Source organism: Amblyomma maculatum, chromosome 9 (genome assembly GCF_055883805.1).
Source record: "Amblyomma maculatum isolate TAMU_Amacu chromosome 9, ASM5588380v1, whole genome shotgun sequence".
In the NCBI taxonomy this organism is placed as follows: domain Eukaryota; kingdom Metazoa; phylum Arthropoda; class Arachnida; order Ixodida; family Ixodidae; genus Amblyomma; species Amblyomma maculatum.
The window spans coordinates 22,615,255-22,638,890 of record NC_139352.1 but is presented as its reverse complement, the minus strand read 5'-3'; the positions used below and the strand labels follow the sequence as shown (position 1 = coordinate 22,638,890).

Below are 23,636 nucleotides of genomic sequence, written 5' to 3'. Positions count from 1 at the left end.
GTGATTATTACAGAGCAGCTGCTGCATACATTTTGGTGTATGAGAAACCGTATAAGATATAGCTGAGGACAAACGCTTGGGTCAGTCTCGACAGGTCCTGTTCTTTCATGCCACGGTGCTCATTTGAGAGCTTCTGAAGAGTTATTGTATTATGACACTTGTTTTGGATGACGAGGCCCGATATTCTGATATGGTCTACATTGGGGATCTGCTGGTTACCGATGTCTAGACTGAAGGGCTTAGGGGAAGTTATTCTCTTCAGAGACTTTCAATGCTTCCCTTCGTCAGCTGATGGGATGCTCGATTATGGTGATGTATGCATACGCGATGTCAATGCCTGCTTGCAGGATTTTGTTGAGGTGGGGTGTGCTTCTATCCTCTGTCCATACTGTCAAAATACATTGCCAAATGCTTTTGCAAAGTTGATTCCCCGAATACTACTATACTTAGGGACAATAGGCTCTGGTGGGCAGATGATTTGATGTTTATAAGCTGAAGAAGAATTTCTTGCATGGAGAGATATGAGTGAAAACTGAACGTAGTGGGTGGGAAGAGATCCCCATCCTCTGCGTAATTATTGAGACAATCCGACGCAATCTGCTCCACGAAGTCAGGGAGAGGGACAAAGGTCTTTCGAGTTTTAGGTGCTCTCCGGGGAAACTTACCAAATTATTTAGCAATTGTTTCTGTTTCTAGTAGGGGTGTGCAAATGCCTAGTAACTTTCAAATCGGATTGAGGAAGAAAAGCCCGATGATTCAAATATATTTGCCCACCGTTAAAATATATCAAGAGCTTTGATCAGTTGATCCCCCAGGTCTGAGTAGCATCTGTAACAATGTTATGTGGTGGGCTTCGCCGCGCTACTCTAGTGTCTAGTGGTGGAGCGCACTCAGTGCAGCTTTTATGTGTGGACGGCAGCTGGCGCGACAGCCTTGTAAAATCGAAAGTGTAGTGTAAAATTACTTTGTCAAATTGTGAGAAAAGTGCATGGTTTTAGTGAGGCAGGGATTGGGAAAGGAAAAAAAAAATTGCTAATTCAAGTTTGTCTTATAGAGTTTGACCGTTATATTTAGCGGCAATTTAAGCGCGGAGAATTGCGCTCACTTACGGTCTTTATTTTGGCTGCAGACTAAGTTGATCGAAGCTGACACAGAGCTACACAAGGCCAGGAACCACAAGCGAAGCCTCATGGAGCAGAAAGAGAACCTGGAACAGAAGCAGTCTGCCGAAGAGAGAGCTCTCAAAGCCATTGGCCGGCAGATTGAGGCAAGTATTTGCCACTGGCGTGGGTTTAGTTCCAGCCACGGCGGTGGCATTTTTAATTTGGGCGAAATGCAAGGAACCCTGTGCAGTGAAGCGAGTTTGCCATTTTGCCATCGGCCGTTTGTCGTGTGACGTTTTCAAGCCACGCGTGGAAGGAATGAGAGGGCAGGTTCGGCGACGGCTGGTCTAGGGCAGTGCCGTGCGCTTTCCCCAAAGGCGTGCGCATCTACGGTGATTGCTGCCGCGCTAGCACGTGACGTTTGCAAGTCATGTGAGTGAAGGAACGAGAGGGCACCAATGCAGCCGTGGTGCCCTCTCTTCTGCTCTTCTCTTCTGCTGAGCTTTATCTCTCCCATTCCTCTCTCTTTCCCGGTCTTCGTTCGCAGCAGCATGCACTATGCATGCGCGAACAATCCAGCTCAGCCCGTAGCAGACGCTTCTCCAGTGTGTGTTGTGAACGCTCTGCGCGTGGCTACTGGCGTGCTATGAGCGTCTCATGTCGTCGTGCTGAACACGGCGGACGCTAAAAAGCGGCAGATCTTTTTTTCATTCTTTCTTTCTTTCTTTTTTTTTTTTTTTTTTTTTTTTTTCTATAGTCGTTTATTGCCTTCGTGCTGAATGTATGCTATGGGGGCTGCGGAGGTTAAGAAGCGGCATTTTTTTTTTTTTTTCTTTTGCGAGAGTTGTTCTTGTCGGGCTGAACGTGCAGCGCAGAGTAAGCTATGGCGGCTGCGAACGGCAGATTTTTTTTTTTTTTTTTTTTTTTTTTGCGAGAATCATTTATTCTTGCATCTATGAATCAACAAAGGCACGCGGTCAGCTGCTATCGTGCCACCGGCTTTTATCATTGTTCGCTCCAAACGGCATTTGCAGCTATTACATGTGCCAATGATTTTGTAGCAGTGGATTACGTCCGCCCCACCCCAAGCGCGGCACGATAAATCGAACCAGGCTTGTGCAATCAAGCCATCACGCGGGCACTCTGCCAAGTTCGCTCCCTGCCACCCTAGGATCTATAAAATCTATAGTTAGAAGACAAACACGTCATGACATTATTGCTGTGCAGCATCTTGGCGCGCTGCCAATAAATTAGCTGTGGATGCGACGGTCGAAAAGGAGGAACGTGCCACCGAATGCTTGTTTCCTTTTTTTTTTTCTTTTTTAAATTCTCGGGAGAAAAAATGGAGAGTGGGTTCATTATGTGAGTGGAATGACTACGCGACAAATATTGCATCATTTCTCGCGATTGCAAGTGGCGCCTCAAGCCGATTTTTGTATATCGAATTATCGATATATCGAACTATTTCGCGATCTCCTTGGAGTTCGATATATTCGGGTTCCACAGTATTCGCATACCCCTGCTTAAGGGGGGATGTGGATCTTAAAATTTTATTTTTATTCTTGGTCCAATCTGAATAAAACTTCAGAGCATTGATCAGTTTTTCATGCTGATTTCAAATCTGCAATTAGATTTGTGATAGCTGCACTGGTTCGAGAAATTTTGAGGTTTAAAAGGAAATATTAATGGGCATTTCTTATGGGACTTTTTGACAATTTCGTCTTTTAAAATGCAAAAAAGAAGTATGCGGCTGCAATGCCAAAGACGTGCTCTAAGGGGTGATGCTATTTTTATTCATTTTAATGCAATTTATAGGCAGAAAACTGGCCCAACATTTACAGTGAATAATTTTGTTCAGATTTCCTCTCATTAGTATCCTAATTTGTAATTAGCAGAGTAATACTAAAATGATATAAATAGCATCACCCCCTAGCATTTTTCCTCATGATTAAATTGATACCATAATTATTATTGTCACTCAATGACAACATAGAAAAAAGGCCCGTAAGATTGAGTGCGGTGTCCAAAAACATCGAACTGAGAAAAACACATTTGAAGTTTTAGACAATATGTAACTTTTGCTAGAATGCAGGTACAACTATTTGAATAGCATCATCGTGTAGCTCTGCTTTTCAGAAAGGAAGCCATACTAAATATGTAACTGAAGCTTCTCGTAAAATCAGCAAAACCCAGCCATAAAGCCATGTACAGTAAACCGTCGTTAACACGAAGTTGTAAAATCCGGGAAAAATTTCGAAATAAGCGGAGTTTCGAGTTAAGAAAAATTACGAAAATTTCTGGCGACAGTCCCTGGCGATCAGTCGCGCGATGCCGCCGCCAACGCCTGTCAATGGTCACTCAAACCAGACTAGAAAAACAAACTTCGCTCACAAAAAAAGAACAGAAATTGAGTAGCTATTTTCTAAAAACCCAGAACCATGCCCAGAACCTGAGCGCGACAGCGATGAGCGGAAATTCTTTGGTGGCCCTCGGCCCGTCACACCCGTCGACACTCCACTGCACAAAGGGAGCTTTTATATTATAAACGCAGAATTCTCTGGAAAAAACTGAACTTTATTATTTTGGCAGGAAAAACTGGGTAATGCTTGTCTGCTTCGCGTTGGCATTCAGCCCGACAAAAGCGTCTTCAAGCTGCTGAACGCATAGCATGAGCCGTTGGTCGCTGCCGCCGCATTCAACTTTGTTGCGGAGCAAGCGTTCCTTGCTTCTGCAGTCATGGGCACTTCTCTAGGCTCTTCGTCATCAACCTGATCACCACCTTCGTTGCCTGTCTTTGCAACAATATCTGCGTCGGACAGCATTCCGGTAACAGGCACGTCCGCTTCATGTAGCGCATATTCTTCAAAAGTGATGTCGACTTCGGCATCGCCGGCACAACCAGTAGCTTCGCGAACTTCGTCACAGAGTTTATCACAATCACTGAACTCGTCAGTGTCTGGTTCGAGCATGGAGGGTTCGAGCGATCTCCCGCTACGCGAAAAGCCCACGTGCGCGAAGCAATTCGCAATCATCAGTGGCTGGACTTGTCGCCAGGCTTCAGCGATCAAGTGGACTGCACCCAGTAAATCTATTTCGTACTTCTTACCGCTGTCGTAAGAACACAAAATTCGGTGCAGGAGGCTCTTTCTATAAAATTTGCGAGCAACCTCAATGACTCCTTGGTCCATCGGCTGGAGCACGGACGTCATATTCACAGGCAGGAACTCCAGCGTAACTGCCTCCAAGTTGTCGATTTTTCCGTGGCCGGGGCAGTTGGCCACCACGAACAACACTTTCCTACCGTCCTTCACCATTTTGCGATCAAGAGCACGTATGTACTGTTCAAAGAGTGCCGCAGTCATCCAGGCCGTTTTATTGACGCGGTAGGTCACATCTCTGGGGAGCCGTGCATTTCTGAAGCACCGTGTATTTTGCAACTGGCCGATAATAAGCAGCGGCAGCTTTTCAACGCCGATGGAGTTGGCTCCGAAAAGTATTGTTACCCTGTCTTTGCGCTGCTTAGCGCCTGTTCACGCTTCTCCCTTCGGCGTGTATGTGCGGCTAGGCAGCATCTTATAAAAGAGTGCTGCTTCGTCGAGGTTGAAGATATCCTTGTCCGCGTACGCCTTTTGTAGCTCAGCGAGACGGTGGTTCCGCCAGTTGTTAGCAGCCCCTTCATCAACGGTGCTGCTCTCGCCGTAGACTGTCTTTGAGGCAACGTTGTTTCTCTTCTTAAACCGTTCAAACCAGCCATTGCTGCAATTGAAGTCCATGCGGCCCATCTGCAATGCCAGAGCGTCGGCCTTTTCTATCATCATTTGGGTGGTCACGGGAAGATTGGCTGCCCTGACATTCTGGAGCCACAGTATCAGTGCTGCTTCTACCTCCGGGAATTTTGAGGCCCGAATCCGCTTCCGCTTGCTTGAGAAGTTTTGCTCGAAGTCGTCCAATACCTTGCCTGTTCTTTAATACTGTCAAAAGCATCGACAATGGGATGTCAAATTCTTTGGTGATGCTTGTTTTTGACTTTCCTCCTTTGTCTACTTCCTTAATTAAGGTGACTTTTCTCTCCAGCATCAGAGATTTGCACTGCTTAGGGCGGGACATTGTCGTCCGTTGCGGACACCACATACACAACAAAAATCAGTCAACGCTTCGTGCACATAGCGTGACGAAACCACACAATCACTAACCGGTATGCGCGTGCGAAGGACAGCTGACCGAACCACGCCGAACCGACTGCCCAATAAGACCCATCAGCCCCCGCGCTTGAGCGGCGCGCTCACGTGACTGCTCCCAAGGCGCGGCTGCGTATGCTGGAATTTTGTATTCGCTTTTCGAACATGACCGCGTTCGGTATTTAGTATAGGAACAATGTGCTCGCTCGGAGCCCGTATCACATTTCGGTAATGACCTTTACCTTCAGTCCTTCCGGTAAAAATTTCAAGATATCCGCATTACGCCCGAAAAATGCTTCGAGGTAAACGGGAGCTGATACATAGCACCTATGGGAGGTGAAGGCACGGCGTGGAAAAATTTCGACAACCGATTTTTCGAGATATGCGAGTTCATGTTAACGAGAGTTTACTGTATATCGAACTCGAAGAGGATCGCGAAATAGTTCGATATATCGATAATTTGATATACAGAGATCGGCTTGAGACGCTACTTGCGATCGTGAAAAATAATACTGTATTTGTCGTGTAATCAACCCACTCACATAATGAACCCAACCCCCAAGTTTAGCCAAAAATCTAAAAAAAAAAGAAAAAAAAAGTTTAGTTGCACGTCCCTTCGTTTCATCCGTCGCATCCGCAGCTCATTTATTGGCAGTGCGCCAAGATGCTACGCAGCGATAATGTCGCAGCGTGTTTATCTTTTGACTATACTTTGGATAGCTCCTGCGGTAGTGGGGCGCGCACTTGGAGAGTGTCCGTGATGACTTGAGACTTGATTGCACAAGCCTGGTTCGATTTAACACACCGCACTTGGGGCAGGCATAGTCTACTGCCACAGAAGGATAAAAAATTGCCATTTCTTAATGTCCGCAGCTCCCATAGCTTTCGCTATGCCACATGTTCAGCACGACACGGGTGGACGACTCTCGCAAAAAAGAAATAATGAACTGTCGATTCAGCACGTTGGCCGCCGTGCGCAGAGGGTTTGCAACACACACTGGAGAAAGCGTCTCACGTTCTGTCTGCCACGGGCTGAGCTGGTTTGTTGGCACATGTGTAGTGCGTGCTGCTGCGAATAAAGATCGGAAAAGAGAGGAAGGAGAAAGCTCGGCAGAAGAAAGAACACATATAAAAAAAATAGAATCACTTTGGTTGGTCTGTGCTTTATATCTATGGGAGTCCTATGTGTATAATGAAAAAAAAAAAAATTCAGAATTTGATTTTCGATCAGTTATACAAAGCAGGTGTCCATGATTATGTGCGTGGTGTGCATTATGCGAATGCGTTCCAAGCCGGCCGATTTAAGCTGGATAAAAATATGCGCATGCTAAACGTCTGTGCTTATCAGGCATCTCACACCTCGTAACTCTGCACGTTCTCGTTGATGCAGGAGCTCACGAAAGCAGCGTCCAAAATTGCACCAGAGCGGGTCTCATCTCGGCGGAAACCAGACGTGATTTTGGCAGAAATCAAGCGACTCCAAAGCCAGCTAGAGGTGGACTCAAAGAGGTACGCTTTCCCGATCAACATTATAGTACTGTGACCTATTTTATGGTCACAGTGAAAAGCTCTGGTTAATTTGCGCTGCAGGTCGTATGCCTTTTTTCATTTTTCTGCCCAAATTTTCTGGCCTGTCAGGATTGATTGAGGCGGTCAGGACTGGGTACAGCCTCGGAAAGCTTTTTTGCCTTATTAAAATAGTTGTCGGTGCTCCTTTATTTTCCTGCGTCATTTTGGGATGCATTTATTTTTTACTGACATGAGAGGAGTTAAAGGTGAAGTCATGTAGACCTTTCTTGATATAATGTACTTTTTGATATGCAATGTGTAATGGGCTTTTAAGGGGGGAGGCTACTCTTAGAAAAACTTTTTTTTTGTTTCTGCATCAAGCTTAATCAAAATGCACACCCTTGATTAGTTTTTTATGCTGATTTCAAAAATGTGATTGTTTTTAAGATAGGTTAATTAGTTCTCAGGATACACTTAATTAGCACTCTATAATTGCCACAAACAATGGGGGAAAAAGGACATCATAGAGGGTTACAAATGCCACATGGTTAGATTCTAGAAAGAAAGAGGGAAGCAATGTTCGAAACAGTTTTTTGTCATTATAAGTGATTTTAAAAGACATTCAAACTCAAGGTGCAAATCGTGCCTAACATGCAATAAAGAACTAGAGCATTTAAATAAATTTCTGAAACCTAATTAAAAATTCTGCTTCCAACATTGCATAGTCTACACAACTAGCTATGTGCTAAAAAAAGAATAGATGTCGAGATAGCTAGTTTGGGATCTGCTAAGTGTCCAAAATTTTCATTTTGAGAAAAACAACAAAAATAAAGAAAGGGTTGTTAATGGAAAAATACATCAAATTTATTCGCATACAAGCATTACCAGGTGCTTAGTACCTCCCGGGATATAGTCAGTCTGACTAGAGTCAATGAAATGGCGCTTTTTCAGTCTGCGCTGCAGAGTTGCCGCCGACTTACACTTCTGTATAGATGCAGTTTTCCGCTGATAATCCTTCTCTTGTATCCGCTTGCTTGTGTTGGGGCTAGGCATTAGGCTGAGCTCTTGCAGTATATGAGCAGCTGTCTTTGCACTACCAGCATTCAATTTCATCACGGCTTTAGCCACAGCAGCCTGAATGGTGAAGAGAGAAGCATGCCGTTCCTTTCGGGCAAGTGCCCATATCATTATATCATTGCATGCAAACTCTCGTTGTTTTGTGTTTTCCTTCGTTGGCAGTGTTCAAGCAGTGTTCAAGCAGCCTCCTGTCTGAAAGTCTTTCATGTATAGGCAGTAAGGCATTGCAAACATAGGACGGCAGATTGTACCGGCGATGTGGCATAGCTTCGCCTCTGGCCTCTGCCGAATTTTGCCAGCACCAAGAAGCACTGTTAGAGTCACTCGATAATATTCAGAGTAGCACGAAGGTCCCATCGCGTGCTGGCAACCATGACCGGCGCTGCCATGAAGCTTCTAACTGCTTGAGGATTCAAGTCAAACGCAGAGCACATTTTGAAAGCAGCATGGGTATCTGCCTGTGCATTGCCTTGAAGAGCACTGCCGTCACTTTAAGGGGGGAGGCTACCTTTGAATACCAACTTTGTTGTTTCTTGAGATAATTGAATGAAATTTTCAGGGTAGACTCATGGCACAGCCATTTGAATAACTGCAAAGTTTCATGGAGCTGCGCACATTGGTACTCAAGTTAGAGAAGTATATCAGAATGGTTCACATGGGTTCCTTGTACCATGCCTGGTGAACTTGCAAAATGTGTTGGCACTATGAAATTCATTATGAAGGTTCCTGAATAGGTACCACAGGGCAAGACAGAGCCTTTTTTTTAATTTCCCTGCCGAAAAATTTTAGCAGTGCATTGAGGTTAGTGCCACTAATTGAACTTGCATTAGCCTAATTTTGATTGTTTATTATAAATTCCAGACTGAATAATTTGAAAAAATGAGCTTGTCTTGCCCTCGGAAATTTATTCAGGCACACAATAAAAAAAACCAGGTGGGAATGCGATTAGCGGTTTCAGAAATACTGCGGGAATAAGCAACCATACCATGAAAAAAATTCATTCTGAGAAAATGGCCCTTTAAGTTTAAAACAGCATTTTCAAGTCTAAAGTTTGTTTTTCACTGCAGCATGTTGTGCCTCCACCTCCCCGATTCTCTCGGAAAGTGCATTTTCATGCGAGCAGCGGACGACGCTGACGACGCGTTATCGCTTGCGATGACAGACGCGATACGGGAGGCCGAGATTGCCGAGGTTGATATGGTCGGTACAGCAGGCACGCTTCAAACGCCGGCTCTTTACGTTGACGCGAAAGATACGCATTTGGAAGTGGCAGCGCAGTCATTCTAGTAGTGATATAGCAGAAGCAGCACTAATAGAAGCGTCTCCGCGCCCGTTGGCAACGCCCTTTGCTAACTTCGCGATTCGGACGGCATTCACAGAACGACAACGTATGCAGTTTTTTGAACTTCTTAGCGCACATCGTGGCCGACCGTGCAATAATCCACAAAGTGCACATAACCGTTCAAAACACGCCACCAGAATTCGTAACGAGCGATGATCACGGCGATCTCAAAATGGTGAAACGTGAAGTGATTCAGCGAGCGCACCAAGAACGCCAGCTCAGTAGGCAGCCGGAGCAGACGACGCGCCGGGGAGGGGCCACCGTGTCAGCGGGCGCAGCAGCCAATAGCAGTCGCGCGATCGCCCGCGTTCTCACGGAGCGCGCGCTTTGTCCAATCACAGCCCGAATTCGAGACGCGGGAAGCTCAACAATCCCTGTGAGGCCCCCAATCACAAGCGAGCCAGGCTTCTGCTACGCCGCGGACGCTGCCGGCGAAGGCAATATGGAAAAGGGCAAGCATTCACAAACAAAACAAGACCAAGATGGCGGCGCCCGGTTCAGCGGCAGAGAAATGGCGCGCACGCGAAGTTTGGATACTTTTGCCGTTCGCTCGCGACTCTGGGGCTGCCGCGTTCAGTTGTATATTTAATTTAAAGCAGTTCCACGATGAATTAGGCGTTTATAATTATAGGAAAGGTAGTTTATAACATATACAGCCGAGATATGTACTTTTTGAAAAGCCGACTTTTTCGCGATTTTTCGACTTTCAAAGCCCGCGCCCCCTCTTAAAAGCAGTACAATTCACGAACTGTGAACGGTAAGCTTGTTTGGAAGGCTAATTGCGGTCTGCATGCAGATCATTCCCCTGACCTGCCAAAGTGCTCTATCCCTCGCACTGTCTTGCCTTCCTCGATTACCACCGTAAATGATCACATTCAGCGATTCTCTATGACGATGCAGATGCCAACTAGCTGTACGTCGTCGCACATGCGCATACATTTTGACTTGAGCTCACTCGTGCTTGCTTGTTAAACATCTTTATTGATGCAATTATTATCATTAATCATTATCACTCTTTGCTAAGCATTGTCACTCATTTCCAGTCAGTTGAGATCATTGATGGAGGCGAAAAGCAAGGCGCCCGTGTGCTGTGCGATGTCAGTGCACGTTAAAGAACCCCAGGTGGTCGAAATTTCTGGAGTCCTCCACTACGCCGTCTCTCATAGCCTGAGTCGCTTTGAGACGTTAAACCCCACAAACCAAACCAAACCATTCAGGTCGTCATTTGATGTATAGTAGTCATGATCATGCCTAATCATCATAATCATTATCACTCATCGCTAAGTTTTACTCGTTTCCAGTCAGTTGCGGCCATTCAAGTCATCGTTTGACATATTGGTCCTTTCGTAGTCATTAGCAGTCATGATGGGTCATTGAAGGAGGGTTAAAATCTGGGTCAGTCTTAGAGAATAATAACCAGCCAAGGAAGAGGACGAAGAAAGACGATGTACACACGGTAGCTGGACACTGGTCATCGTAGTGCTTACCACTCATAGCAAAGCATTTTTACTCATTTCCAATCAGTTGCGGTCAGCACGTCATAGTTTGACATATTGGTCATTACGAGTCATTATTACTCATCATTATTAGTCATTAGCTCTGTTCATTAAATCAGTCAATGTCTATAACTTTTATTCACTACCTATCACCATCAGTCGTTTTCATTTTTAATCTCCCTCCTCGCACATCCGCTATTTGCGTGCGACACATCGGCGCACAGATGCGATGCACAGATCACGCGCACACATTTTCGCTAAACGAGATAGCCTAGAAAGGCTTTTAAAAATCTTTCCGGACTCGTTCAGGTTGCTGCAGCCAAAGGCGCTGTAGCCCGGAATTCTGCCGCTAAGTACTTCTTACAAGAAAAAAAAAAACGAGCAACAAAACCCAGACGCGAAATACAGCAATCTTCACACACGCGCTGCGGTGAAAGGCATCCACACTGTGACTATTTGGAAGCTTGATGGCGAAAGCTTGCCTCGGCGCACCCCATGACCCATGCTGAACAGTCTGTGGCTTAGCGGCGTGGGGAAAAGAATCGCAGTACTCTGAAAATTATTGAGTGACTCTAGTGTCTATTGGACATAGGCTGTGGTTGTAGGTACAGTCGTTCGATGTCACATGATTATAGGAGGCCATCACAGCTTTGTGTGTGGCTTCCACATCACCTATATGCGATTTGAGCGCCCATGAGTAATAGGAGCTCATTCTAGTGATCAAATTTAGCGTGAGTTTGCCTCTCCCACTAAGTGATTCTCCAGCAGGACTTTTCTGCTTAGTGACCAGGTTGCACAGCGCTGTGCCGATGATTTTTGCACGTGATTTACGCAATCTTCTTTCTGAATGTCAAAGTATCCATACACTTTCGCTTCTTTCAAACCGGGGAACATGCGACTGTCCCTGTCCAAGAGCATTGTGGTGTAACGAAGGTTATGCTGCTCTAGTGACCGCTGGAGTAGGATTAGGGCAGCCTCAACCTCCATTTCACCAGCCTTTTTGTTCGTATTTTTTTTTCTGCAAATATGGCTCTGCTTCCAGGCTGGGTATGTGGGGTCATCTTCTTTCAGGCCCGGTTCACACGCGGCGCAAAAATTGCTGAGCACAACGAAGTCGAGGACAAGTCCCGTGAGCAGTTCGATGACAGTTACAACACCAACGTGCGAGGAGTGTTCACCTAGGAACCGTTAAATGAAACCGCGATACTGCGTGGATGCCCGATATTTATCTCCACGTAAACTTCCTGAACTCCTCGCGCAAAGTTGGAAGTCATCTTGTGGGCCGCGCTGTCTACCACTGGCGTCAACTTCGTCTTGACGTACTTCTGCCAAGTTCTTGCATGCAGACCGCAGTGCGATATATTCATTGTCGAAAATATATTGTAACGGATGATATGGTTTTAATACAGGTGAACGTCGAATGAAGTACGGACGCACACCGCTCAGAAACCCGGGTCAGTCTGCGCGCGCCACGCTTCCTCTGCTTCTGCTGCTTCTCAGTAAGCTGCTACGCGGCGTAACAATTCCCCCCGAGCAAACGATTCTCGTCCTCACGTCATTCAGGCGGTCCAACACGACGAAGGGGCCATCATACTTGCAGAGAAACTTCTCATATAATCCTCGCTTGCGAATAGGCGTCCAAAGCCAGACATAGTCTCCAGGGGAGTAAGCAACTGCACGATGATGCAGATCATAGTGTTCTTTCGAGCTACTTTGAGAAGCCAGTGTGTGTAAGCGGGCTATACGACGGGCTTCTTCGGCACAGCATAGTATCTGGGAAACAGACGCATCGTCGTTAGGGGAAAATGGGAAGATGGTGTCTAGGAAAACGTGGGGAGTTCTTGTATTGAGTAAACAGAAAGGAGAATAGCTGGTAACCATGATTTGCAGTGTTATAAGCGTACGTCACATACGGTAGCACTGTATCCCAGTTGTGATGGCCAGACGAGACGTACATGGACAGCATGGTTGTCAAGGTGCGGTTGGTGCGCTCGATGAGACTGTTGGTCTGCGGATGATACGGTGTCGAATGTTGGTAGTATGAACCACAAAGTCGGAGCATTTCTTCCACGACATCAGCAGTGAATTGCCGACCACGATCACTTATAATAACACGAGGTGCGCCATGGCGAAGAATAATGGAATGCAAAAGAAATGACGAAACATCAGCAGCCTTTGCGGTAGCGAGAGCAGCGGTCTCTGCGTATCTGGTAAGATATTCAACGCAGACGATAACCCGGCGGCAGCCCTCTACAGTCTTTGGAAAAGGACCGAGGAGGTCAATTCCAATCTTTTCAAAAGGTGAGGTAAGTGGCTTGACAGGTTGTAAAGGTCCGGCCAGCGTGGTGGTGCGTGCCTTAAGTTGTTTGCATTGTTCACATGTCGCAACGTATTGCTTGGTTGTCTTATAAATTTGTGACCAATAAAAACGCTGGCGAATTCGGTGCAAGGTACGACAGAAGCCTAGATGTCCAGAGGTAATGTCATCGTGCATGTCATGCAAAACTTGTGCACGGAGACTTTTTAGGATGACTAAAAGGAGGGCAGCACCGTCAACTGAGTAGTTCTTCTTGAACAAAACACCGTCTTCGATAGTAAACTGCGTTGACTCTGCTCTTCCTTCTGCCTCTTGTATAAGAGGCTGTAGTGACTGGTCGTTGCGTTGTTCTCGTCTAAAGGTGGCCATACTAGGAAACGTCGACGCGATTGAGGCTAAACACCCGTCGAAGCCGTCTTCATCGTTAACGGAAGTCGGCAATGGGTGCCGTGACAAGCAGACTGCATCACTGTGATGTCGTCCACTCTTGTACGCGACACCAAAGTTGTATTCTTGTAGGCGTAATGCCCAGCGCGCCAGACGACCAGATGGATCGCGAAGTCCGATGAGCCAGCATAGCAAATGGTGGTCAGTAACTATATACTGTATACACGCGTGTAATAGCCGCACGCATGTGATGGCCGCACCCCGAACTTTAGAAAGAAAATTGGGAGAAAAAAACTTTTTAAAAATTTCCCGAGTAAAAGCCGCACCATGAGTTTCAGGAAGTTGGGCAGTGCCGTCTACTGTGTGGTGCAAGCAATACGAAACGTTTTGTGGTTACTGCCGCCAGGTGGGGCCCAAAAATCATGTGAAAGCCAAAATGAAGCGTAAGGTTAGAAGTAGAATTGCCAATAAGAATTAAGAACAAAATATTCGAGAGAAAAAAAAAAGTCGAGCATGGGGGCAGCGGCCACCACCTCCGTTACAAAGGGGGCACTCCTAGCTGCAGCGATACCCGCCCGTTACAAAGGGTGAGTCCAGCAAATCCAATCCAATCCAAGTCTGTTCGCTCCTCTGTTTTACAGCCATTTCCTCGATCGCCCGAAGCATATCACGTGCGATCTCGCAATCGGAATGGATCGCTGCCCTGATTTGTTCTGCGCTCATGAGCTGAAGATTTTTTTTTTCCTCGATGGAAAATATGTTAGTTATACCGCTCACTTTAAGCTGAAAGTGATTCACTACGCGAAAGAAGAAGGAAAAAGAGCGGCTGGACGAAAGTTCGGCGTTGAAGAAAAATGTGTAAGGCGATGGTGCTCCCAAGATGGAGGAGGATGACGACAAGGAGTGATGTTTTGGACACGGGACGAGCCTGAAATCCCGACGAGTTTAGCGGAGGAGGATGAGGAGTTTTTTGACAATAAAGGCAGGTATCACCGCAAATAATTTTTTTCGCGGTCTTTTTTCACATGTAATCGCCACACCCCCTGATTTTCACCCCCTCTCGGAAAAAAAAGTGCGGCCATTACACGCGTGTATACGGTAGATATGGTTTGAAGGACAGATGCACACGGCTCAGAAACCCGGACCAGTCTGCGCGCGCCTCGCTTCCTCTGCTGCTTCTCAGTAAGCCGCTACGCGGCGTAACAATATTATTCAGCGCTGTACGTCGTTGATTTTCGGTCAGCTGCATCGCCTGTGGCAAGAATGTTCACCATGAATGGGCTCACTGTCTGGTCGGTCTTCACGTGCAGCGAGCTCCATCGTAATGAAATGTTTCTACAGTTCGTGCGCACCAGATTCAATTTGGCGGCAAGGCCGTATTCCCTTTCGGATTTGTCTATGTTTACGTCGCAGTCGCACGCCAGCATCTCGTTCACTAACTGCAAGCTAACAACAATGAAGGTTGTGTCGCTAAGCGGGCCGGTTGTGGTGTCTTCAGTTCTGCCGATGATCTCAGTCTTGCACTTCGTTGCTGCAGCTGCTGCTCTCTGCCGAATCTTCTCTTGGGCTTTCCTGTCCCTTTATTTTATATCACAAGTTTGTAGCATTGGAGTATCGCGACGAATGCGACCGCTGTCCGAATAGGTTTCCTTGGCTGGCGCTGCCGTTAGGCCCATCCCGGTCGGCACTTCCCGATCCGCTAGCGGAGGCATATCCAGGGCGGTCTAGGTTTCTATGGCTCTTGGGGTGTCCATGGCGCTCTTCCTCATGTTGCTAATCAGCGATTTTTTTTTCACTTCTTACCATACTTGTGAGAAACACTGAACTTCGGCGCTGGCGTCGACATCGTTGCAGGGTGCTCCGACGAACGCAATTTGGTAAGATGGCTACCGCTTGCGTGCCGCTGACGTTCCCAGCGGATGACGCGAGCACGTCAACCAATAAGATAACTGGCTTCAGTCTCGTGCACCGACCATTGCATGTTTCGGCTGGTCTTCAGTGGTATTTTCTCCCTCATTGAATAAGCGCAAAAGAACAGCAATGGTGCGAAATTGACAACAAAAAGCAGCTCTTTCAAATGAGACCAAGATAGTGCCGATCGTTACAGTAGACGACAATAGCATGCCGCGGAAAAAGCACTGTTCTTGCGTGAAAATTTTCTCAGCGTGAGCGCGGATGTAAGTTTTTCTACTCATTTTACAGCGCAAATATTTACTCCAGAGGTTAGAAAAACAGGTGCAGATTTTGAAAATTCTATTTCTGAAAATTTTTTTTTTTTTTGCAATTTTTTTTGTCCTAAAGAGCTGCCTCCCCCGTTAATACAATGCATATCCTGAGGACAGTTGACCTGATTTCTGCTGAATTAATTTGAGCCAAAGTCCACATCGCATCTGTCACATCAGAATGACACGTTTACTGATCCAGTCACTTATGCCTCACCATTTCAGGTATTCGTGTGGCAAGTATTATCCGCAGGGCCTAGACCTTGTGCTACAAACGTGTCTCTTTTCTCCTTTTATGGAAACAGGGCCGGTACTAAAGAGGAAGTCACCACAAGGTACGAGGAAGCCAAGTCCAAGTACAAGAGAGCAAAGGACCACATCGATAGCCTTCAGACGTTTTTAGATGTAAGCGCATCTCCCGTGACTTGTACGTCTTGTGCCCACTAGGAGGCGAGTGTTTTGGCGTTTCTTGAAGAAGCTGCTATAGTTACTGAGGGCCAGCCCGAGTGACAATATCAGTTTGCATTCTAGCCAGCAGCAAAACACGGCAGTCCGCGTAGCTTGCGTTACATTTTTCATCGTCCTTGAGTAACCGAGGAACTAAAATTTAAGCGTCCTAATTTCAGCACCACTTTTCTTTTAGGCACCGAAACAAGCCGGCCACTTACCTTACTTGTGTGCTTTCTCTCCTCTTTTTGTGCAGAAAATGAAGAAGTCTGTGCGCATGCGGAAGGTCAAGTACCAGGACTTTGTCTTGCGCATGGTCCTGCGGCTTAAGGTCCTCTTTGGATCCATGCTGCTGCAGCAACAGTTCACAGGCACGCTCGAATTTGACCACCAGAAGGAGCACCTGCACATTGGGGTGGGTGGTAGAGTTTTTCTGTTGCCTGCATTGCACGTGGTTGCCGCATTGTACCGTTGTTGGCAATAGAGGTGTCGAAGATATAGGAGCAGATAGAAAAATTGCTGTACATCGAGTTGGTCTTTGCTGCTGTAAATGACATAAAAACAGTGAAGGGAGTGGGGGGGGGGGACATTTCATGAGATTGAGTAGGTGAGATTAGCAGACCAGCACATTGTGCATTAAAGCGTCGATATGTATACGCAGATTTCTTGCAGAATTAAGGCAAAGCTTCAGCGTCCCCCCTAATTTTTAACTTGCTTTGATAACCTTGTTAGAAAGTTATGTAGTTATTCGAGGAGACATAAACGTTGAGAGCGTTTTACACTCTGTCCTAGTTGGTGTGCCGGGCATTGCAGTGGTAGAGTATGCTAGCGCTTTGTTTGGTAGGAATAGGCTGCTTTTAGTTGCCACACAAAAGGGAAGTTTTCTCAAGTGAATCGATGTTACCCTACTTGCTGTCCAGCATAGTGCCCAGTTGGAATGTCTTTTCCGACTTCCTTTCACGCTAGCGCACACTCCCAGCAAGGGCTGCTGCGTTCGTTGGGAGTCGAGACAGCAGTCCAGAAACGGGGTCGAGCATGTTGTCTTTCACAAAATTAGCGAGGCTTGGAAAGAAAAGAAAATGATTAGAATTGGATGCCTTGAGGAAAAAGACAGCGTAAAGTTGAGCATCATTAAACAGCGCACATATTAAACTGCTCTGGGTGCAATAAATCTTTCCTGTGTTCACGGCACTTCTTCCAGACCTCATTATTTATTTATTTATAATTACTGAAATTCTCTGCGGGATGTTAGCAGGGTGGGACACAGCATTATTGCACAGTAACATAAACAAAAACAAGAACACAAAGTTTAGTAAAAGGCAAAAAATACAAATAAAATACTAAAATAAACGATAAACAAGTAAAATAAAATAATAAACAAAAAAATTAAAGAGCACTGCATAATCTGCATTGGAGTAATGCCCGCACGGATGCTGCTGTTGTCTGCTTCTAGTTGCTTAATTCACTTCTTGTTTACCCATTTTAGTCCTTGGTACTTTCAAATTGTGCGCCCGTTCCTTCCTATGCCTTTTTTTGGCTTGACTTCGGGTTGCGTGACGTCACATCTTTGACGTCACCTTAGTTGACTGATTTAATTAACTATTTTGGTGTTTGATATATTCAAATGTGGCACCAAGCCATTTGCTAATGAGACCATTTTCGCCTTTACTTTTTCATTATTTTCCTGTAATTAAAGCCTAATTAACCTATTTGTCTAATTATTTTTTGCACACATTACATAACCCTCTATTGATTGACACCACTCATTATCTTTACGACTTTTCAATTACAACTGCTGCAGACACAATTTGGCATGTTTTACCTCTAATTAATTACCTAATTCCTAATTATTGTTTCGGACACATTACGTCCCTCTCTATCGATTGACACCACTCATTAACCTCTACCGCTTCTGCGGACAACTTTTACATTTTTTTCTTGTAATTAACTATCTAATTAACTTATTGGCCTAATATTTTCTGCAGCAACATTACCTCAGCCTCTATCGATGGACACCACTCATTAACCTCTACCGCTTCTCATTTACCTGCAACTGCTGCGGACACGATTTTGCAGACAGAAATCTATGAACATACGAAGTATTGCTTTTGCGTTAATAAATAATAATAATTTCCACGTTTCCTTTTTTTTTTTTTTTTTTTTTTCAGAAGGCACGAGCACACGGAATGGGCACGTTAGAATGTGAGACAATGTAATTGTTGAGAAGGTCGCATCTTGTGGGGATGACAAATCTGTGAAACAAATGCTTTCATACTTCTTATGGACTTATATCATCCGGTGTCAAATTTTCGGCTTGCAATTTATACAGATAGCCTGTTTTATTTTGTGCGATTTCGACTGAAGGTTTCTTGTGCACTGTGACCCAAAATGGCCCGTTAACGCCGTGCAAACCCCCAGGTGGAGCCACGCGGGGACGTTTCTGCCAACAACGACAAATTCCGAGACGTGAAGTCTCTGTCAGGTGGCGAGAAGTCCTTCTCCACCATCTGCTTCGTTCTGGCGCTGTGGGAGTCCATGGAGTGCCCGTTCCGCATCATGGATGAGTTTGACATTTTCATGGTGAGGCAGCAGCGCCACTTACTTAGTTCGTTTTGAAGGTTGATGCACCAAAGTTGGGCCCGTTAACGCTGCTTCTCTCGGCGCTTTTAGTTTTCTTTGGAGAGCTTTTAGTTTTCTTTGGAATATAATAGGATTCAGGTTAAAAGGGAGTCAGCGGCTCTCGCTGGCTGTTGAGGGCGCCTGTTGTTCCCTTCAAACAAATGGTGGCACTAGGTGCTGGCACGATATGTGATGATAACTATAGCCCACGGCATACACACAGAAATGGCGGTTTCTGTTTCTTGCGAGAGTTTCGACGCTGTTAATTTCAGGTGGATTCATAATGTTGATGTTCCGTGATTATCGAAAAAAAGATAAATAATGTACGTTATTCTTAAATAGGCGCTATATTGAAATTCATAGTACTGAAATATTTTTTCATTGAAAACATTGCAGATCACTTGGGGATTTTCAAGAAGTTTGTTAATTTGAAAAAAATCATTGATGTAGTGTTTGTAGCAATGAGATTTGACTGTACTAGCACATCATGAAAGTCTGCATATGTTGACTAGTCCATTTACTGTAAACATGCAGATATAGCAAATGAATGGTGGCATGATAGTCACCTTTTTCATAAAACAAGCTTGGGTGTGTGTTATGCCCCGTTAGTGCACAACTTGAGTGACGCTACACTGCGCCACGCTAAATGGGGAAGTGGGGTGTTGGTCAGGGGTAACAAAAATGGCAACAACCACAATCGAAGTCTTTGAACGAGCAAATGAAGAAGCACAAAGTTCTCGTAATTGAGTTCTTGCCACTGTAACGCGACTAAAAACAAACGAGTAATATTTAGAGGCAAAAAGAAATATATTTTTTCCTTTGTAATAAATAGTATGCATAATTTTTTACCGGAAAGGATTACTTAAAGATGACTTGCTTGTTCGAGTCGAGTGCAAAAATGAAATTAGCAGTGTACGTCTCTGAATAACGGCAGCTTGGTATTTTTTGCTAGTTTAGATCACCTACCGCAGTCGTGGATGCTTACTGATACGCCTCTCGATCATATCAAGTGTCGACTCGGCAGGGCTGTGATATTATTTTTATTTAGTATTTATATTTTTTGTATGTCTTTTGACTATTGCTTACCCAGTGTTTAGATACTGTAGCCAGTTTAGCCAATGTTGGCTTGTTATGTGGCTACTGCTTTGATTGGCTATGGATCTGTCTGTTTGACACATTCCTTTGGGCACCACTCATGAGCCAAGAAAGGCTTTCGCCTGAACACAAATTTACGAAATTCCTTTATGGAATTTATGAAACAATCAGCAGCTGCGCTGCATGTGTCCTGCGATTAACGAACTGTAGCCACGCAACTTTGAATGCATTCCTCTCACAAACTTGGTTTCGGCTGGAGCGAAATTTTGGGCGGTATCGATTTTTTTCACGAACGCATAAGATTCATATCATGGAGGTGATACAGTAAAACCTCGTTAAGCCGTAGTTGGCCGGAACTCGGAAAAAGTATGTACTAAACGGTACTACGGCTTAACAGAAGTAGCGTAAAATTACCCACTTACCTACCAAAAAAAACAAGCGGAAACGGGCAGTAGGTTAGAAAAAAAAATTCTGCCTTTATTTTGCGCTGCAAAAGTCTGTAATCTGTGTCATCGTCACTGTTAGTTGGAGCCACTTCCGCCACCACTGAGGCAACGATGGCTTCATCCGACATGTCTGGCGAAGTTTCCACTTCGTTGTCGACGTCCCTGAATTCAGAGAAGGTAATGCCTTCTGAAGAACCTTCCCTCTCAAGTACTTCGGTCAGCAGGCTCTCACGTTTGGTCCGGGACACCGGTGATATCGCTTGCGTCGTCTGCGTCACCCACGCACACTTCGCGAAAACCTGCGTGCCTAAAACAGTTCTGCACGGTAGCAGACTCGACCTGCCGCCATGAGTTTTCCAGCAGGTGAATCGCACCCAGCAGGTCAATGGCGTACACCTTGCCGCATTCCAGTGCAAGCAGCATCTTGCACAGTAGGTTCTTCCTGTAGAGCTGCTTGACAGCTCTAATGATGCCCTGGTCGAAAGGCTGGGCAATCGCTGGGGTGTTTGGTGGCAAAAACACCAGCTTCAGCGCCTTGAGGCCATCCACCGCAATGTGCGCCGACGCATTGTCAAGGATAATAACAACATTTCTTCCGTTCGCCTCAAACGGCGGTCAATAAAGTGCACATACTCTTCAAAAAGCTTCCCAGTCATCCATGCCTTGGTGTTATTCCTATAAAGGACTCCTGATGGCAGTGGGGCGCCTTTAAAGCACCTTGGCTTGGCTGACTTGCCAATGACGAGAAGCGGGAACTTCTCACTTCCAGACATATTGCATGCGAATGCAACTGAAATGCGGTCCTTGGCATGCTTGCCGCCGGTGCACACTTCTCCCTTGAACGCAAGCGTTCTATTCAGCAGCAGCTTGAAGAAAAGCGCAAACTCATCAAGGTTAAATATGTCGTCAGGCGCATAGTCTTCCAAAATTTGTCCAAGCTGGCCATTCCTCCAATCTTCTACGCCTTCAGTGTCAGCCGCGGCGTTCTTTCCAGCTATGGTCTTCGTGCTTATTCCGTGCCGTGCTTTGAATCCAGCTAACCAGCCATTGCTGCACACGAAGTTGTCATGGTTGAGCTGCGAGGCGAAAACCAGGGCTTTCTCAACGAGGAGAGGTCCGCTAACTGGTAGGTTTCTCGACCGAGCTGTTTTGAGCCATCGCACCAGCGCCTCCTCCACATCCGGAAATGTTGATCCTCATACTCAACATCTCTTCGCAGTCGCGGCAGCCTTGTCCTGTCCTCCTCTTCGCTGTGTCTCGTCTTTTGGCTGGTTAAGTATGAGCGGCAGCACTGCTGAGTAGCTTTTCTCTGGTATTCCAAATGCCACACACAGTAGTTAGCGGCAAGTCTCTCTCACGTGCCAGCACAGATTTTTTTGCCCCTCTCTCGTTGGCACAGACAATCTCCACCTTGTCATTTATACTAAGTACCCGATGTTTCTGTCCAAGCTTCGGCATGATGCAGACGGATGGAGAACTCGCGACGCACACCGCTCAGTCACCTCGTGACACGTGCAAAAGAAAGTGAACCAAGGCCTAAGCGTGCAAGGGACACAGAGCAAGAAGGGGTGGTCGCTGGGACTGGTCGAAAATAGGGCCCGCTAGGGGGAGGACGGAGTATGTAGATGACTCCGTGATGGGCTCCGGCGGCACTGCGCTCGGAGGCCACAGTTAGTTTATGGCTTGGATTGGCGCGCTCGCCGCAAGATGGCACTAGTTATATTATCATCGCAGCTGCATTTGGTAAACTTGGCTCCGATTTTTCATTGGCTGTGTGGCTTGCTACCGCATCGGTCGCGTTTATGGAGATTTGTCACAACGCTAGTCAGACAGTCTTTTGTGAGGCGGTACTACCGCCGTGAATTGTATGACGAAAAGTGAAAATGGTACGTGCTAACCAATACATCCGTGATAAGCTGGTAAGGTTTATGCGGATGCAAAATGCATTATATTGAATAGGCGCCAAGTCGGGGACTTGACTTTACTGCGTTTAAAACGAAACTACTGTTCAAGCGTATACGTTTTAACAAGGTTTTACTGTACTGCAGTGATGTGTGATCGCTTCGTTATCTTTCCTTTTTTTTTTTTCCAGGACATGGGCAGGCGACGAGTGAGTCTGGAGATGATCCTAGAAATGACAAGACGCAAGCGTACTGGCCAGTTTGTTTTCCTCACGCCACTTGAGTTGCCTCACATCGACTCACTCGCGAAAGTCAACATCGTCGTAATGCCAAACCCGAACAGGAAGCGACCAGCCGCCATTGAGGACGCTGAGGAGCAGGATAATTAGAGTAATAACATCCATAACCAGAGGCAAAGCACTCTGTTGTGGTTAGGGTGGGAGGGATGATGTGGGGGCATGCCTTAACATTGTTTAGGAAAGAAGGGTCTCTCCACTGTTCTCTTTGCATTTACTAGATAGTAGTCTAGTCTTTCATTTTAATAATATTTGCACCGGGTGGTGTGTATTTAATTGTATATGTACGCTCATACATACACACAAATATGTGCGCATTTGTAGCACATGTTTGTGTGTATGTTATGAAAGTTTTATTTAACTCACGGAGGATTTTATTTGTTGCAAACTATGCAGCACTGCAGTATTTTGTTTTGGTTTAGTCATGTCTATCAGCAGTGCTTATGCTGATCTTGTAAAGGAAGTTTTTATTTTAGTGTTTTATGAACAGAACTCTGTCACAGTATTCCTCAGTGCTGCCTTCGCAGGTTGTTCATTGTTGGATTTTAATTTTAGTCTGGAGCAAATAAAAAAATGTTCCCATTTCAGAGCTATTAGGTTTTTGAGGCCATTGGCCTTTTGCACTTTGATCATCTTCGTAGCAATATGAATTGTGTGCAGCTTTGTTTGTTGTTTAGTTTTTCTTCTCAAAGCATCTGCGGTGCACGAGTCTTCTTGCTGCAAAGATAAGTTCATGTGAAAGGCACGTGGTGATCCAGGCAAGCTCATCAAGTACTTCGCCACAGAATCAACCCGTTTAGAGCTAGCGCACTTTTGGAGAAGCAAGCTGCTTACCGAAAACTTGCTTTCCTATCAAAGAATAAGTTTGTCATTCCAGCCACAAGTTATAGCATTGAAAGAAAGTTCAGCACTACCGTGTTTATTTTTCAGGAGCATCATAGATGCCTCAGTTCAATACATAACTTCCTGTTTTTGCACAGTAGGTTAATTCTATGTATGTGCTGTGCCTGTATACATTCTGCAGATTTTTCATTTCAAACGTGGGAACTCAACATTTCAAGATCTTTGGATAAACTTATCTGGAAATTATTTCCTTCTCTATCATCGCTTCAACTGCAATTATAGCATGACAGGCCAGGCCCAGGCCATAAATCGGAGCATTGTGCTGGTTGAGCTCGGGCCTTTTTCTGGCCAGGCTGAG

At 45.6% G+C, this 23,636-nt stretch overlaps 1 protein-coding gene across 1 annotated transcript in view; it reads left to right on the top strand.

Moving 5' to 3' along the window:
- Window positions 1–23,024, top strand: part of SMC6 (Structural maintenance of chromosomes 6) — a 67,803-nt gene extending 44,779 nt beyond the window's left edge. The window contains exons 18-23 of the mRNA XM_084578390.1: window positions 1,130–1,267; window positions 6,672–6,790; window positions 15,937–16,036; window positions 16,335–16,493; window positions 18,497–18,658; window positions 22,331–23,024. Of these exons, the coding sequence (XP_084434516.1) occupies window positions 1,130–1,267; window positions 6,672–6,790; window positions 15,937–16,036; window positions 16,335–16,493; window positions 18,497–18,658; window positions 22,331–22,528 (876 nt within the window). The 3' untranslated portion in view covers window positions 22,529–23,024. The remainder of the gene's footprint in view (window positions 1–1,129; window positions 1,268–6,671; window positions 6,791–15,936; window positions 16,037–16,334; window positions 16,494–18,496; window positions 18,659–22,330) is intronic.
- Window positions 23,025–23,636: the final 612 nt, after the last annotated feature.